Below are 18,488 nucleotides of genomic sequence, written 5' to 3' on the forward strand. Positions count from 1 at the left end.
CAGATCATTGGGGTGTGTCCTCGAAGAGGCTGTAGACTTCTCTCTTGTTGCAGGTCATCTCCACTCTGGCGGAGACAGGAACGACACGGACACCAAGTCGGGTTCACCCAGTAGCTTCTTTACTTGCTCTCCTTCTTGCAGCTTTTCTTACAACTCCCTATAACTAGCTTCTACCTAGGGCAAGGGCTAAACAACCCTCCTATACTCACGCCGACTGACCTCATCTAGCTCCACCCCACCTCATCCAATCAGAATTCACACACACTCCGGGCACGAGCTCGGGTCTGTCATGATAGGCTGACAGGTCTGGATCAGGAGGAACGGTCCAGCCTGGCAGGCAGCCCACGCATGCAGCCTCACTGCGCATGCTCAGGCAAGGCAGTAACCGTCTTAGCCCATGCGGCCACATTCACTTCCCGCACTCTCTTTTCCTTTTTTTGGTTGCTTTTGATATCTGGCTATAATGTGGTTGACTTTCTCCCACTACCACCACCATCTTGCTACATACCCAACACAGCAACGGTCAATCAACCATCAACAGAAGGTTCTGGGAGCGTGAGCTTAGAAATCTCTTTTTGGTTGTTTCAGGTATTTGTCACAATAACACAAAACTAATTAATGTACCTTCTTGTCAGGCAGCTAGCAAGGGAAACTATCCGGCCTCGGCCAGACATCATACTCTGTGATTTATCAGCCAGGTGGCAATGGTCGAGAGTATAACCACCTTGCTTTGTTTCCTGGAGTAGTGATCCCTGAGGGACATACAATGCCTGACACACAGAAGCCCAACAAATGCTCACTACTGCTGTTCTGGAGATGCTAAATCAAGAATGCAGACAAACGGGTAGAGACCATGAGGAAACAAGAGAGAATCATTCAGGATCTTCCTAACGAGTTTGCCCTTTAATCCTCCAGAAAGTCAGAGGAATAGATAGATGGGCCTGTTAACATTTTCCTTTTCCAAGATCACCCGGGCAGCAATATGATAGAACATGGGTGATGAGCAACGCCCCCCTCCAACTACACACACACACACACACACACACACCTGTTCACCTACAAACCAGGAAGAGCGTGCTTCTTCAATGAACACCAAACCTACCAATATCTTCACCTTGGATCTCCAGTCCCTAGAACTCCACAACTATCTATTGATGAAGCCACCCAGTTTGTGATGTCTTGTTATGACAGTGGGGCCAAGATACTCAGTGTCCTGCATGGGAGCTGATGCCAGACCCCATCCATTCCCCAGCTTGGGGGAGTACAAGCCACCATTATCAGTGAGCCATCATCATCCACAAACACGTCCCACGTCCCATCCATAGCTTTAAAGCAGAGGCTCCTGGCCACAGATGTTGCTGACTTTAATGAACGATCTCATGTGGGAAACAGAAGCTCCCGTTGCTATGATCCACCCCTCCACCCCCATCTCAGTTATTTCTATAGTCTCTAAATCTTATTTATGGAAGCCTGGCGACCTGAGTTCAACCCCCCCTCCCCCCCCCCCCCAGCTGTGAGAAGCAAACACATGCATGCGCGCTTCCAGAAAAAAAAGATCCACGGCTCTAAATGAATGAACCCTTGTGTTGTTGAAAGGTTCTAAAATATGCTACTTTTCTAACTTGAGAAAATGACGTATTCGAAATGCTGCTTCAGAGGACTGCTGTAAGCGGCGATGGAAGTAGGTTGGGAATTACATAAGAATCTATGAGGAGAGGCGCAAGCCGCTGGACACGTGACCCTAGCTCTCGGTCCGGGCGCAGTTTTTGAAAGAACAAGAAGTAAATTTATATTATTGCTTCCTTTAGTAAACAAAGTAAAAGAGCAGGTCTAATGGTCAACTTATATGTACACCATATACATATGATCTCTCCCTCCCTGCGTTCCTCCCTCTGGCCGTTCTATTCAGGAGCCTGCTCTTCTGTCCCCTTCTGAGCAAATGAAAAGGTGCCTTGCATGCAGTGGTAAGAGCAGGAATGAACAGAGCCCTGTGGAGCCTCAATGAGCCTCCCTCGTTCCTGTGATCAAGCGGGATACAGGAGAGAGCGTTGAGAAATAACTAAGAGGAAGGAACGCTATGCTTCCTACACATTCAGACAGGAAATGACTCCACCACCACAACAGTGAGAATCTTTATGCATATATCTCTGTGATCAGTACAGTTCTTCAGAACTAGACAAAAGAGAGAGAGAACATTGTTCCAAACAGTTACAGCCATAGATCGACATTACAAACTAGGTTTAGATCTAGATCTTTTTGGAGAGGACTGAGGTGCAGTTGACTTCCAGAAAAAGTGCTGAAAGGGTACAGGCAGACTCGGAAACAAACTGCAGGTATTAAGTTCTTCCGGTGTTTGCATACAGTGTCCGACACGTGGGGAAGACGGACAGTCACGACTGCCCCTTTGTACATGCTGTGGGGAGGGGCGGGGGAGGGGAGGCTATTACAGAGTTCTTGTTCTCTAAGTGGCAAGGCTCAGAAGTCCGTCCGTTCACATTGTGATTACCTGGTACAGTGCATGCATGTTATCAGTACAGAGAGCTTTAACAGGAATCTGTTGGGTTTCCTAAATTGACATGGTCATTTTTACCACACACACACACAAATATTCTTCCAGCTATTCGTTCAATCAATACTTGGCACATACCCTGAGCTGTCTCATCCGGCTCTTTCTTAAGATATAGGGGGGAAGAGATACTAAGAGAACAGTTGATAGACAATCCCACCTAATTATCCATCTCCTCCCTCCAAACATGAAGACCCTCAGGAGCCAGGGAACTTGGTGGAGAGAGAACCATTTTCTATTCAAGTCAGTCATGGGGTGTGTGTGTGTGTGTGTGTGTGTGTGTGTGTGTGTAAGAGGGAGAGATGCTTAATTGGAATGATCAAGAGAAAAGATGATAATTAGGTGGTTGTTGTGAATGAAGTTTAGTAGATAAAAGAAATTCTCTTCTTGTGCTTAACTTTGGGAAACAGTGGGTCTCATCATCTGGGGGGTGGCAATGCAAAGTAAGCCCACACAACCCCCCACCCACAATCTTCCCTACAGACAGAGGAAGTGGCCTGCTAACTTCAGATAGAACTCCAGGCCCAAACTGTAACAACTTACCAGCTATTCCATCTTGGGATCCTTTGGGGTAAAAATACCATGTGGGGGATTAAATGTGTCATTCCTGTAGTGGTTTTTCATTCAAAAGAGCCCACACGACTCCTCTCTATCTGATTAAAAAATGAGTACTTCTCATTGTAAAAGCCTTCTGAAACCAGATTTGGGTTCAGAAATAGCAAAGCAACTCACTCAAACCAACAGTGACGGCTTCAACAGAGTTCCTGGGAAGACTGCCAAAGGCTCTGGGAAACGAAGGTAAAGATGTCACTATATTCTGCTAATGATGGTGGAGACGGAGTGGAGAGCCCTTCATTTATCCAAAGGATAGACGCATGAAGCATGTTGAAAAGGAACTAAATTTTCATGGTGAGGCAGTTTCACAACTCATTCTGTGAACACCATTCCGGGACTCTATACCAGCTAGAGAACGAGCCTTTGAATCAGGAGGCTGTGTATTAAATAGCTTCCTAGTCTTGGCTCATACAAGCTCTGTAGTCAGTCAGTGCGCATGGACAAAGAGCAATAGACCAGCTTAGAAACATAGTTAGATCCTGTAAAACCCTAGATTATTTACCGTGAGTTATTGAAGTGCCACTTAACCTGTGTGGCTCAGAGTTCCCAACTGCATAGTAGAGACAAGAGATGCTCTCTCTCTGATCTGCTGGGACCAGGGTAGGAGTGGAAGGACAGAAAGAACGTGGGGGGAAAGAGGGCATTCTCCAGAGAAAGGCAGTGTTCAAGTAACAAAGTAACAAAAGTACTGCAACCTGAAACCACAAAATTCAAGTAACAGTCACCGTGCGATGTTCTGGTTTGGAGCTGTGCATCTGCAGTGGAGAGAGAGCCGGTAGCTATGGGAACCACGTTCAGAGGATGCTGAAGTTCCACACAGAGCCCATCGAGTGCATGGGAGAAAAAAAAATGAGCCTCCAGAAAGGTGGCAATCAGCAAACCATTCAGAGCAGTTGTTTAATGCATAGCCCACCTGTGTGTCTGCATATGGTCTTCAATTTGGTTATTAACTTCAATTTTGACTTATTTGAAGGTTTTCTTTTTCACAGGTAGAAATAGAAAGTTAAAGAAAGGCTATCTTGACATTTTTGCTATGCTTTAGCATATCAATAAAAAATAATCTCAAGACAGATATTAAAGTATACACATGTGCGCGCGCACACACACACACACACTCACCCAAGCACACACAGGCACTCTTGCTCATACACACACAAACTCCCTCCCCTCCCCAACAGAGCAGAAAGAGGAACATCAGGAAGTTTTCTGCAACTAATTAACTTACTTTCTACGGTTTTAGTTCTAGCAAGCTGGTGTTCGTTCATGCTTGAGTATTAGTGACCTCCTGAGGACAGAAAGGTCAGGGAATGTGTTGTTTCAGGGATCCAAAAAGGCCCTGAGAAGGCCAGAAGAGGGCTTAACAGTCTACAGGTTGTCTTTTCTAAAGAGCTCACAAGGAAAATTGGGGAAACGCCATACTTGAGACGCACAAGATTTACTTAGTCACCAGAATCCACTTTACCCAGCAGATGGGCAAAGGTCCCATCTGGTCCCCACCGTGGAACTTCCAATTCCTGTTTGGAGCAGGCTGATGGTGCTCAGCTCTGAACCTCTCAGTTCATTCTTATTGGACAAAAGAAACAGGAAGGGCATAGCCTGCCACGTGAGTCTAGCCACTGAGCCACTTCGGGGCGTCATCGCTTCTTGGTGCTGCTGTTCCCAATGCCGGACTTGTTGAAGCCCCTGCTCATCTGAGGGAAGTGCATGTTTGGGGTTCTTTCTGTGGGGCCATATAACCCCAAATTCCTGGCCGTGGCTGACTTTCGCAGTGGCTTGACACTGGGAAAGGGGCTGAAGATGGGGGGTTTTGAGTTGCTTCCGGGGAGAGGTTTGCTGGCAGTCAGGTTTTCTCCAGGGGCATCGGCTAACTCTGAAGCGTGCCGCTGGCAGGGGAAGTGCACCTTGGGTTCAGTTTCTGCCGTGGCATCCCTTTGGTTCAGTTCCAAGGCTTCTAATTTCACCTGAACTGCAGCCACGTCAACGTCAGCATCCCCAAACACTGGCTCCGGAGACTGCCCTTCGATCGTCCTCGGAGTGCCGCCGCCTCCATCACCATCACCGCTGCTGCCTTCACTGTGAGCTGTTACTGCACAACCGGAGGGAAACTCCTCGGCTGCCCCCAAGCTGCTGGCCTTACAGCCTTCACTCTGTTCTTCTATCAGCCCTACCGTGTCTCCGCAGCCCAGATGACTCTTGGTCCTTGGCATGTTCTTTTTGTGGACTCGGATGTGAGTCCGCCATGGAGAGTTGAGCTTTGTCTTAATGTCTTCATAGGGGACCGGAGATATTTTCCCTCCTGGGTGGCCTGGCACGTGGATCACTGCGTTCTTGGCTGCTCTGTTTGTAATTTTCATCTTTTTCCCCAGAAGAAGATGGTTGATCACTGGAGAACTATTTGCCTGCGATGGGAGGATACTGGTCACTGGCCCTTTGTCTGAAAGAAAGGTTGAAAGTCCGTGTGAAACACACCACGCAGAAACACAGCTGTCTTTAACAGCAATCTCACGGAGCATTTCTTCCCCCCAAATCTTTTCCCCAAAAGCTGGCAGAGCCATGTGACTGAGGACAGTAGAAACCGAATCAAATCAAACCCTAGTGCCTGGGATACCCAGTCCCCCCCTCTTCAGATAAGAGAGCACTGTGGGCTGATACATTGTGGTTTAAATGGGTATATCCCCCCCAAAGGGCTCGTGTATGGAAGGCTTGCTCCACAGCTGGTAGATCCAGCCACTGATGACATCATCAGGACGTTGACCTAACAGCATGAGGTAATTGTTCCTCTCAGGATTTAAAATTGCATCAACTCTTTGGAGGTGGTTAAAGGTGACCCCGTAGAAGTGGGTCATGGGGGGGGGTGGATGCCACTGAAGGGTGTACCTTGTTCCCAGTCTCTTTCCCTGTGGCTCTGCTTCTTGGCTACAGTTTTTCTCTACCATAACCACCACCACTACCTCCTCCTCACCCTCCTCCTCCTCCTCCTCCTCTTCCTTCCTCTTCCTGACTATCTCAGGCCATGAGGATGGGGCCAACCAACCACAGCCTGAAACCTCATGACCCACAAACCAAACTCAGCTGCCCGCTCCTTCACACTGTTCCTTCAGTTATGGTCAGTTATGAAGACTCTAACACGGACCTAAAATGGAACAGAGACTCTGCTGGCCCCATGCGTTCCTAAAGAAAGCTCAGGTATCCTAATGATTTTTACAGAGTTTGTCTCTGAAGAGCCACCCTGGAGGTCATGTTATCTAGAAAATCTTTGAAAAAAAAATTGAAAACAATACAATAAACTCTAAGGACATGAGTCATCGGACCATGAGAGGCAGGAAAGTGACATGCTACAGGGTGCAGAAGACACTGTCAGAGGGAGTAAACCCAGTGGGCTCATGCTGACCCAGTGCCTGGCCCTGAATATGAAAACTACGCCCTCAGCTCAATGAGCTTTGGAAGCCAAAAAGCAATTAGAACAGCAATGTTCTGGGGGGCAGTGATGGCTTGCTGGCTTCCTCCTCCTGAGGCTGTGACCAGATCCCTATCTGTGGTCTAGCATTTAACACCACGAGCCCCGGAAATGAGGGCAATGGCCAGAAGCATGGAGGAGAAGTCTCTCCATGTGAGCAAAGCTCGCTCTCCCTGATGCCTGTACTGTGTGGCCGACTTCCCTCCACCTCCTCAACTCTAATCATTTCCTTCCGGTCACATCTCAGTCTCACTGGAAGCGTTATTCATATCTCCACCTCATATGCTGCCCTCTCCCTCAGTGAATTTAGGGTTCTTGGGACGGACATGCCCATTGCCTATTCTAATGGCTCCTCACCCTCCACTGCCCTGTCCTGAACCAACCAACCCCCCCTCCCTCTCCCTCTCTCCCTCTCTCCCTCTCCTCCCTGCCCCCACTCTCGTAGGCGCCTGCCTCCTGGTTGTCCTAGTTTCTCACATCCCTTCATCCATCCTTACATTGCCAACTAAATGCTCTCCATGTGTGCTGCTCAGCTGAACCTCAGCCGCACTACCCACCATGCGTGCCAGCGTTCCTACACCTTTGCCACACCCCAGAGAAGTTCCAACCCCAGATCTAAGGCCTACATTCTCTTTTCAGAATCCTGGCCCTTCGAGTTCCTGACTTCGGGTTCCATTGGGACCTTGATGTCACCAAACAATCTGTCCTCCTTTCCCCTCTTCTCTCAGACCCTTCAATGATTTATTCAAATCTTAGTTACTCTCCTTCGTGTTCCTTCTTGTTCTCAATGCTTCCCCCATGCTCACTGCAAACAGCATCTTCCCTAATATGCCCAAGGAAACAGGAGCTCTCAGGTCTTAAAGACCTTGACTTCCTATCCTTTTTACCCTAGGAATCTGGGACCTCAGGCCCTCCCTACCCTGGGAATCTGGTACCTAAAGTGCTATTCCCATCACCCCTCCCATCCTCAGAAGCTGAAATCTTTACTGTGCCTTCAAGGTAACTCAGATATTTAATCTCATCTGCTGCCGCTTCCTCTAAAACCTTGCTACTCAAAGTCCAGGCCCCACCCAGAGGCTGAAGAAGCCTCAGCACACAGCAAACTTGCTGGAACGCGTTCTGAACTTCAGCCAGCCTCTAAATGACTGTCCGGGCACCCTAAGATTAAAGAGCCAACGCTCTGTAACTTTGCTTCTGAGCACCAGTGTCCCCTGATTTAAGGACAACAAAGGGAGCTCTAGAGAAGGGACCAGCAGACTTTCTAGACTGCAAATCTTCTAGCCACTGGAGCATGAAGCAGCCTTAACCAAGGTGTAAATAAATGCGAATAGCGGTGTTCCAATAAAACTTTATCAAAACAAACGAACAAACTCTACAAACAAGCAGTGGGCAGGATTTGGTCTGTAGCCTCGGTTTGCCAACTCCTGACTAAAGAGCGAGCCACTGGACCAACTTAAAGCCCAGCAGCAACCGTTCACCATTCTCTCAAAGATGCTTCTGAAAAACAGCTACACAAAGGATGAAAGTTGCCCTGGCTCTCACCCTGGCCTGACCACTCACAGTCGCTGTAACCCCGGACAAATGCTAACCTGTTAACCCTTCCTGGGAGATTGAAGGACAAGGCGAGGAAATGTGTGGGCCAGTGTTTTGAAAGCTAATACGTTGTCATTGTGGGTTTCCTTCATACTGCTTTCTTACTGACTCAAAGTGGAGTAAGAGCCTTCAGGATTTCCCTAATTTTTTTTTTCCTGATGTTTTTTCCAAGTTTTTTTTTTTTTTTTTTCAGTTTTTGTCCAAGATCAGTCACATGCTCTGAAGTCATTTTTCAAATTTGTATTTTTTGTGAACTCCGGACAGGCAACATTTTCATCAGGAACAGGAGACTCACTCCCCAATCAGCATAAATTAGACAGCAAGGCGGACTGTCCCCTGTGATTTGGGAGATTATACGGGTGAAAAGGAAGCTTGACAATCCTTGGAAAAGAGCGTTTTCACCGAATCACAGTTGTTCTCCTCATACAGGCCCAAGATTCCAGAGCTAGCAAGATCGGTGAGACACAAGATTTCTTTTTTCTGTCTCCCGTCTTCTATGGTCACAGCTGTTAAATTACTACCTGACTTTTTTTTTTTATGGTCACCCGCCCACACGCTTGACTTTCTGAGGTTTCTCAAGTCCAAGGATTGTACAGCTCGGCCACATTTTAATCATTTGTAAATCCCTCTCTGCAAGCACACGAAGTAAATAGGATATGATACCATCCACAGCCTGCTCCTCGGGACCTAAGAAGAACCCAAGGTCCTGTTCTTCTTTAGATCCTGATAAAATAAAGTAGAAAATGAGGTTCTAGATAGGTTACTGTCGGACACCAGTGTGTGACTCAATGGCTAATCTTCACTGTCAACTGGACTCAGAACCACCTGGGAGACACACGTCTGGGTGTATCTGTGAGGTGTCCCGAGACGTTCCCTGAGGAAGGAAGGCCCACCCTGAACATGAGCAGCCTTGTCCCTTGGGGTCTTGGACCGAATAAAAAAGGAGGAAAGATAGAACATAAGCTGGATCCCAGCACTCACCTCTCTCGGCTCTCTCTGTTCCCTGACTGTGGGTGCAGCATGACAGCTGCCTCACATTCCTGCTGCCCCACCCTCAGCCCCTACAGCCCCTCTCACCACCTTGCTTTCCCCTCCATGATAGACTGGGAGCCATCCTATGAGACAAAGTGATCTCTTACTTTGCTTGTGTGGGCTATCTGCCTCAGCAGTGTGAATTCTGAGGCCATCCTAGGGTCCCTGTATGCGCTGGGATGGAGTTCACACTAATGGAAACATCCCCTTACCTGCCCTGATGTACACCTGATGGAGCTGCTGCTGTTGCTTCTTCTTAATTCGGGAGTACTGCCGCTTCAGGGCGTTGATGTCCGTGGTCATCCGCTCCATCATCATACTGTTGAACGCTGCGTGGTACTCACTCCGACAGGAATTGATTGCTCCTGGGCTCAGCTCTGCGATGTTGTTCGATCTGAGGGTCTGTTCCTCAGTCGCTTCTGTCCCCGGGGAAGGAACAAAGTCATCGGAGGGGACCTGAGCAAATGGGAACCAACTACCCTACAGCCAGTCTTAACCCGCAAGAAATTCCAAACTAGGAAAGCGTCCTCTGGAATTTACCTAGTACTGGCTTCGATTTGCTTCTGCATTCCCTAGTGAGCTTGTGGGTCTGAAAAGAGCCCTGTGGCTCACTGATTTTGTGGGCACTTTTTCATGATATAGACATACAATCAACTATCTCCAATTAAAAATCAACGCTGAGTTGGGCGTGGTGGCGCACGCCTTTAATCCCAGCACTCGGAAGGCAGAGGCAGGCGGATCTCTGAGTTCGAAGCCAGCCTGGTCTACAAAGTGAGTTCCAGGACAGCCAGGGCTATACAGAGAAACCCTGTCTCAAAAAAAAAAACACACACACACACACAAAAAAGATCAACACTGGGCTGGCGAGATGACTCAGTGGGTAAATGCACTGGCTGGTCTTCTGAAGGTCCTGAGTTCAAATCCCAGAAACCACATGGTGGCTAACAACTATCCGTGTTCTGGAGTGTCTGAAGACAGCTAAATCTTTGGGCCAGAGTGAGCAGGGTCAACCAGAGTGAGCAGGGTTGACAGGAGCAAGCAGGGCCAGCCAGAGCAAACAGAGGTCCTAAATTCAATTCTCAACAACCACATGAAGGCTGACACCCATCTGTACAGCTACAGTGTACTCATATACATAAAATAATAAATGAATAAAATCTCTTAAAAAATGCCATTTTCTAGAAAGCCCTCAGAAAAATACAGTACCAAGAGGTAGCTACTGTACGAGCATCCTCTCATCTGCATAGGAATGTATTAACCATTTGTAGACATTTTCATTACGTTTTAAAAAGTAACACCTTCTATAAATGTATGAGACCTCGACCACTGTGCCACAAGAAGCCGATCCTTTTGCACACCTAACAAGCATTTTCCAATTGTGTGTGATGGGTGTTAGGTCACACCCAGGTACCAGACACCCTTGCTCTGGTGAGTGTGGCATTCACAGGCTGTCTAGATGAGAACAGAGAAAAGCAGACTTCTCTAAGGCACTGCGTGAGGCTGATCCCAGGAACCAATGAAAGACAGAGATTTCAGCTCAGCTAATGTCTGCTGGGAACCTCTCCAGGGAAACCCTGGGCACCTTGTAAATCTGCTACATGGGTTACTGAAAATCACTTCTCTAAAGGGAAGAGAATTAAAAGAATGGATAAGTTGAACAAAATCACTAAAAAGCACTATTTATGAGACAGTGATGTCTACCCTCGTCTATAATTGCACAGAAAGAAAAACAAAAGCTGGCCAGAGGCCAAGACGATAGACTTAAAACCCTTAGCACTGGGACTGGGGAATGGATGGGTCAGTGGTTAGGGGCAGTTTCCCTGTAATGGTAAGGACCAGAGTTCAGACCTCAGACCCCATTATATAGCTCAGTGACCCATAAACACGTGTCACTCCAGCATCAAGAGATCTGACAACCTCTTCTGTACATAAGCATTCAAACATGTACATTCACACACATCAGTAAAACAAATTGTTAAAAGTAAGGAGGGCCAATAAAAAACTACACAGCAAAATAATGAAATTAAAAAAAAAAAACTTTCACATTAGGGCTGAAGAGATGTCTCAGAGGTTAAGAGCACTGACTGTTCTTCCAGAGGTCCTGAGTTCAAATCCCAGCAACTACATGGTGGCTCACAACCATCTGTAATGGGATCTGGTCCCTTCTTCTGGAGTGCAGGCATACATGCAGGGAGAACACTGTATACATAACAAATAAATCTCTTTTTTTTAAAAAAGAAAAACTTGAGATTAATAATTAATTCCATGTCTAAAAATCTAAAAGCTGAAATTCAGACAAGAAAGGGAACAGAAGACATTGCAGAAATCAAAGAAACCTCACTGGGCTCAGATTTTCAAAGCTTGTTTTAAAAGCTGAGAGAAGAGTGCATGTCACAGACACACACATACACAGACACACACACACACATACACACACACACACACACACACACAGACATGCACAGAGCAGTGTGAACCCAGCCTTCCCCACTCCCCAGTGGAACTTCTTATAATTTTACAAACTTTATTATAAAAAAGAAAACTGGGACATACATAAAAACATACACCAGAATTAAGCAGACCCGAAGTCTATCCAACTCAATGAATTTCTAAACATGAACCCAATCGTTAAGCAGGTGGAAGCTGGGCATGTAGCTCACTTGGTACTGGGTTTGCCTAGCATGCACAAAGCGTGGTCAATCCTCAGAACCATGTAAGCCCAGCATGGTGGTGCATGCCTGTAGCCCCAGCACTTGGAAGGAGGAGGCAATGCCCAGATGTATGAGTCTACTGTGGTTTGGATGAGAAGGCCCCATAGGAGGCTCATTACATTTGAATAATGGAGCTCCAGCTGGTAGAGCTGTTTCAGAAGGACCAGGAGGTGTGGCCTGTTGGAGAAGGGGGCGGGCTCTGAGCTCTCTGCCTTGTGCTTACCTCGCATGTAAGCTCTTGGCTACTGCCCCAGCACCATGCCTGCCTGCCTGCTGCCATGCTCCCTGCTGTGATGGTCATGGACTCAACTCTCTGAAACTGTAAGTCCAAATAAACTCTTTCTTCTATGAGTTGCCTTGGTCATGGTGGTGTCTTATCGTAACAATGGAAAAGTTAGTAAGACAAAGACTGCTTCAAACAATCTCAAAACGAGTCCCGCCTTGGGTAGTACACTCAAAACTATCACAACCAAAAAGCAGTACCAGCAGCCACCTTTTAAGTAATAAACAAAAATAAACAACAATAAGCAAAATTTGATCAGATGGCTCATTAATGTCAAGATATCAAAGCTGGTAGGAGGTCAAGATCACGCAGAGGGGCCTATGTGTCTGTCTCTGGATGCACGTTTCTGCCCTCTTTGGACAGGAGAATTGGCCTCTTAATTTGAAGAGGCAGACTAAATATCCTAAGTCAGAGATGACTTAGAAGTCAGACAGGAAGGGACCCAGTGGGGAAACCACAGGCTACATCTAAAAGCTCATTAGACTGTACTGTATACCCCAGAGAAAGTCACTTCTGTGAGAGAAATAAAGTATGGTCATTGATCCAGAGCACCCTTTTTAACAGAGACAATACCAAATCATAGAACTCCTAGGGTGGATTCATAGAATACCAAAAGGTCTAGAATCCTACCTTATGAGAAATGAGCTCTTTAAGAGAGCCGGCAATATAGCTTGGTGAGTAAGCCCTTCCCTAGCTTGAGTGAGGCTCTAGATTCAGCGTGAGAGAAAGGGGATGTGGGAGAGAGTGGAAAGAGAGGGGATGGGCAGGTGGGCAGGCACAGGTGGGCACAGGTGAGGACAAGCAGGCAGGCAGGCACTTCTAAACATGGGCCTTCAAGAGAACCTTAGGAGACATGATGGCCATCCTCAAGGGCTTGAGAGATTTCAGGTAGAGGAGGAGGCAAACTTGCTCTGCTGCTTTGAAGAACTGGTCAGAGCAGTAGGAGCCCGAGGCTACAGGTAGATCCTAGCAGTCTGATAGAACCAACTCTATCAGGATCTGAACAAGGCCCCTCCTTACCTTTAATCTGCTTTTGGTACTTCTGCAGTTCAGGTGCCAGGAGCCCACTGAGCGGTCCAAGGCACCCCACGGCACTCGCAACAGCATCCTCATCATCTGGGCCATTCTCATCGTCACTATCTCTGGCCTTACTGTGTCGCCTTGGGAAGAATAAAGGAAGGAAAAGAAATAGTGAAAATATCAATTTTTTTAAAGGAATAGAGTCACAGTATTTAAATGGTGTGCATGACTGTGTGTGTAAGTCTCTGTGTGTGCGTGTGTATATGCATGTGCATGTGTGTATGTGCATGTATGCGTATATTCATGTGTATGTGACAGTGTAAGTCTCTGTGCACATGTGTATGTGAGTGTGTGTGTGTATGCGTGTGCACATGCATGTGTGCATATGTGTGTGCGTGTGTGTGTGTATGCGGGAGCGCGTGAGATTTGTAAATTTCCCACCATTCTTTGCCAATTTTTTCCTGGGTCTTGTCCCATCTAATTGCCATAGGTCAACTTTACTAGCAGTTTCTTTTATATTCTCTAGTTATCTATGTATAGATAAAAAGACATAACTGTGGATTTTTATATAAATATGAATATATATATATATATATATATATATACACCTTTGTACCTTTAATCATAAAAGATTTCAATATTTTACATAGAGCTTCCTTGATCTTTTCCATAGCTGTATTAAATCTACACAGCCTATGTTCATTAGCCAGGCTGCTAAAGATGCCCACCTGAATGGTTTCCAGTACTATCCTAGGACAAAAATTATGTGTTTTGCATATGTAGAAATAAATCTTTGGGGGAGGGTTATATACAGAATTGCTGAGTGAAGTGAAACACACACCAGTATTTGGGGCAAATACTATCAGATTGTCCCAAAGCCTGAGGAACCTCTAATCCACAACGTATAAGATTATCTGTCTCCACCCACGATCGTATCTAGTGGTGGACCTTGCATACCACAGCATTAAACTGCCGGGAAGCTATGCCCAAAACGGCAACACTATTACAGGAGCAACCAACTATGTTCTGATGGGATTTGAAACATGTTCCACAGGAGGACATTCATGCCTGCGGCTGTAAACCTGGGCAAAGCCTGTGGCTGGGGAGGTCACAGGCCCTGAGGAGTGGGAGAACCTGCTACTGGTGTTTTGTTAAGTAGTCACACTGTTGAACAGCTTTCTAAATAGTTATGTTTATAGCCACTGACGTGTGCTGCTCTCAATCATCATCAAAGAAGTTTCGTTTTACTTTGGGCAGCAATTAATGTGGAGACTCCAAACTGTTCTAAGAGCTCAGAAGTGACTTCTGGGTGTTCAAGTCAAAACTTGGAGACAGAACAAATGGGGACAGGAAAAAAAAATGTAAGTGCTGCAGGATGGGAGTGGCGCTGCAGGGCGGGAGGGGCACTGGAGGATGGGAGGGGCCCTGGAGGATGGGAGAGGCCTTCAGGGTGGGAGGAACAATGGAAGATGGGAGGGGCGCTGCAAGATGAGAGGGACGCTGTAGGGTGGGAGGGGCGCTGTGAAATGCTGCTGTTCTCTGGACATGAAGTGGCCATGACATCCTTGAGCTCACAGCAGCTGTGGTTCCCTGCACAAGGTCAAGCCACTCCAAATTCCAGCATAGGTGGGGGAGGAACTCGTGAGGTCCCCACCCCGTGCTGGGGAGCTATAGGCAGCTAATGAGCGCTGGCCCATGGAGAGCCATTTTTCTCCGAGCATGTAATCACTGGCTGCCATTGCTCAGATGGCTGGCCCCACACCCATGGGCATATGGGCACTAATCTAACTCAGAGGGTGACCAAAAAAGAAAGGCCATTACATTGGGAAGGGACTTTTGGCTGCCAAGGGGAGCTGAAGGAGGGAAAGAGGTGGATATGATTTAAATACACACACACATGCACATACATGCACACACAAATAGATATATATACACATGAAGGGAATCCTCACAACAAATAAAAATGTATTTTTAGAAAGGTATCAGAGGGTGAATATTTAACCTGATTCAAACACTGCACATTGTTATACATGAGATGGAACTCCATTTAAAAACAAAACAGAACAAAACAGAAGGTCTTCACAACCTTGCCAACAGAGAACAGTACCAAGCATATGGATTTATGCCCCTCGGACAGGTGAAGACAGACCAACATACAAAAGAGAATCGACTGTTTTAAGCTGGATTTCTCTTGGTGCTAACAGAGTAGCCCTACCCTCTCACACACACACACACACCCACACCCCCGCACGCTTTGATCAGCACGGCCGCCATCTTTGATTAATTTTTAGGAAGTCTGTATATTAGAGAGATTAGTCTCTATCTTGCAGAAGCTTAAAAAATGTATTTCTGCAAATGTTTTTAAGTCTGGTTATAGAGGGACTCCTTCATTCCCCGTACGGGCCACCACTTTGTTGTGTTTATCTTGTCTAGCAAGAAAAAAACGCAACACGGTCGGATTTTTTTTAACAGCCTTTTTTTATTTTAGGAACACCTCTATGCTACGGGGGTGGGGGGGTGGGGGGGGGGGGACTCTGGAAACCCCAGGAGGACTGTTTATATCCACCCCAGCACTGGGGAGAGCTGGAGAGAGTCTTTTTGGGATTTGTCAGTCTGTCGGCACTTTGATATGTAACACCCGCTCGGGAGGGGCTGGCACCAGATTCGGGCTGGCGCCTGTGCAATGGCGTTGTTTATGGCGCTGGTGTACCGGAGGTCGGCGCCATCTTTTGGGCTTGTGGCTGCCTACATCTCCCCCTTTTTTGTTTAATAATATGATGCTAGACTAGGTCTGGGCAAGTCTGTTTTTATTATTTTATTTTATTTTATTTTATTTTATTTTATTTTATTTTATTTTTTGGTTTAGGTCATGTAAGAAAATCTTTTAATGTATGTAAATCTAATACTTTCCCCTCTGTTTCTGAACTGTTTAGTCAGGTACTAAGTCTTCCTACATTCCAAAGAAGGGGAGGGGGGTGTCTTTTACATTTTCTTCTGTTAAGTAGACCTCTCTCTCTCTCTCTCTCTCTCTCTCTCTCTCTCTCTTTCTTTCCTTCCTTCTTTCTTTTTCTTTCTCTCTCTTTCCCTCCCTCCTTCCCTCTCTCCCTCCCTCCCTCTCTCTCTTTCTTTCTTCACCGCTTAACATTTTAATCCAGATGGAATTCACCCAGAATACGTTGGTGTGAGGAGCTGCTCTTTTCTAACTACTCCACTGGAGCATGACCATTGATTTTGATCTTCTCTGGCAATTTTTCCCATCCTAGATTCTTGATGTACTTGTCAATGTGTGTGTGTGTGTGTGTGTGTGTGTGTGTATGTGTGTGAGAGTGAGAGAGAGACCTTCCAAATCAGCTCATTCACTAATTGGTAACCAGTTTCACACAGTTTAAATTACTGAGATCTTAAGTATTTTACATCTTTAAAGGAGTTCCAGGTTTGTTACATTTTCCTTCAGTTTCATGTCCCAATTTGTTTGGAAAGCACCCTTTGAAAAGCTCTCTTAAATCTAAGTGTATAAACCTTTGGGAAAGAGTCATTCAGATTTTTAAGTATCAAGTTACTTTGCACATATCTGAGGGCTTAATAAATATTAACTTACAAAAACAAATATTAAAATATTAAGTCTTCCCACATCTAACCTTCGAGAGACTTGAGGCCCTGGGGAGTGGGGAGGCCTGGGTGGGGGATCCTCTTGGAGACAGGGGGGAGGAGGAATGGGATGAGGAACTGCGGGAGGGCGGACCAGGAGGGGGGCAATGACTCGACTGTAAAAAAAAATGAAAATAATAATAATAAAAAAAAATATATTAAATCTTCCATTATGTAAACAAGACAAAAAAAACTTACCCCGAAACCGAAGTGGGCTTAATCGTGGCTGGGAATGGCGTGATGTTATAGGTGTACTTTTCCCTCAGCTCTGCCAACTGCGGGAATGGGAACGGGGCCATCGAATACACGGTCTGGAAAACAAAAGCAAAGCCACCAGGTCTCAGAGAGTGACCCAGTGACTCTCATGGGTCCCAAACTGAAGGAGTTAAAAGTTCCAGCAGGTTGAGGCCTGAGAGAAAGATATTGCTCCTTACAGGGCAACTGGGAGAGACAACATCTACCCTGGAGACAGGCCAGTGTGTGAGGCAGGGATGGGGATGTAGCTCACCTCATAGGTCCTGAGTTCAGTCCCCACCCCGCACCACATAAACATGGTGTGGTGGAACAAGACCCCAGCATCCAGGAGGGCGACAAGAAGGTCAGAGGTCAGAAGTTCAAGGTCATCCATGGCTAAGCAGTGTGCTTATGGCCAGGCTAGGCTACATGAGATCCTAGCAGATGAACTAAAAACCTAGGAATATTGCAGATTGGGTATCGTCTCTAAGCCTTGAGGCAAAGGACTCTAAAATCTGAAACAGTTGAGTACCAACATCATCTCTAAAAAAGGAACAAAAGAATTCCACATCTAACCCATGTAGTGGGTTACAGACTAAATATGGATATTCTCAAAGTATGGTATAATACTAACTTCAGAGACAAGGGGGAACATCCTATGACTTATAAAAAAAAAATCCTATGTTTAGATTTGCGCTCTATACCCAAGATTTCTCATTGTACACATGCAAACACCCCCAAACCCGAGTCATTTCTAGTCCAGGCACTTCAGATAAGGGGCAGCCAACCTGTTCCGATAAACACACGAGTGACCCTCCACAATGCTGAAAATTCCAAATAAGGGGCATGGGCAGGGGAATTCAGGCATCTCACATCCTCTTGCCATCGGAGAGGCGTGTCAGCACCAAAGAACCCACACATGCCCCTCCCAGGTCTGGCTTGTTTAAAGTGTTTTGATAACTTTCGTGGGCACTGATATCAGCTTTCTGAATCAAATTAAGTTTCGTGGATGACCTTGTAGTTGACTGCGAGCTTTCTCCAAGGGGACCACCGTTCCCAATGCCTGTGGAGGAGCTCTAAGCTAGAACTGATAGCTGCTATTTTTGAAGGGAAAAGAAAAAACAATGGTAGGTTGATGAAGCATAGGCTATCAAAAAAAAAAAATCCTATAAATAAAAACAAGGGAGCCAGGTGTGGTCTGGCATGCTTTAGCCCCAGCACTCAGAAGGCAGAGGCAGGCATGTCTCTGTGTTTTAGACCAGTCTAGTCTACAGAGCTAGTTACAGTTATAGGACAGCCAAGGATAGACAGAGAATCCTTATCTCCAAA

The 18,488-nt window shown here is 46.3% G+C and overlaps 1 protein-coding gene across 5 annotated transcripts in view; it reads right to left on the reverse strand.

Annotated features, from left to right (window-relative positions):
* Nucleotides 1–2,942: 2,942 nt before the first annotated feature.
* The window catches only part of Tbc1d30 (TBC1 domain family member 30), an 80,551-nt gene continuing 65,005 nt past the window's right edge, over nucleotides 2,943–18,488 (reverse strand). For 3 of the 5 annotated variants that reach the window (XM_085843209.1, XM_029482890.2, XM_085843210.1), the window contains 5 exons: nucleotides 17,124–17,236; nucleotides 13,278–13,417; nucleotides 9,476–9,682; nucleotides 8,895–8,954; nucleotides 2,943–5,615 (listed from right to left, as the gene is read on the reverse strand). In XM_085843209.1, the coding sequence (XP_085699335.1) occupies nucleotides 4,816–5,615; nucleotides 8,895–8,954; nucleotides 9,476–9,682; nucleotides 13,278–13,417; nucleotides 17,124–17,236 (1,320 nt within the window). In that variant the 3' untranslated portion in view covers nucleotides 2,943–4,815. The remainder of the gene's footprint in view (nucleotides 5,616–8,894; nucleotides 8,955–9,475; nucleotides 9,683–13,277; nucleotides 13,418–17,123; nucleotides 17,237–18,488) is intronic. The other 2 variants (XM_029482889.2, XM_021174293.2) reach the window with 1 other exon arrangement.

This window comes from Mus caroli, unplaced genomic scaffold (genome assembly GCF_978045245.1).
Source record: "Mus caroli unplaced genomic scaffold, Mus_caroli_1 scaffold_9, whole genome shotgun sequence".
In the NCBI taxonomy this organism is placed as follows: Eukaryota; Metazoa; Chordata; class Mammalia; order Rodentia; family Muridae; genus Mus; species Mus caroli.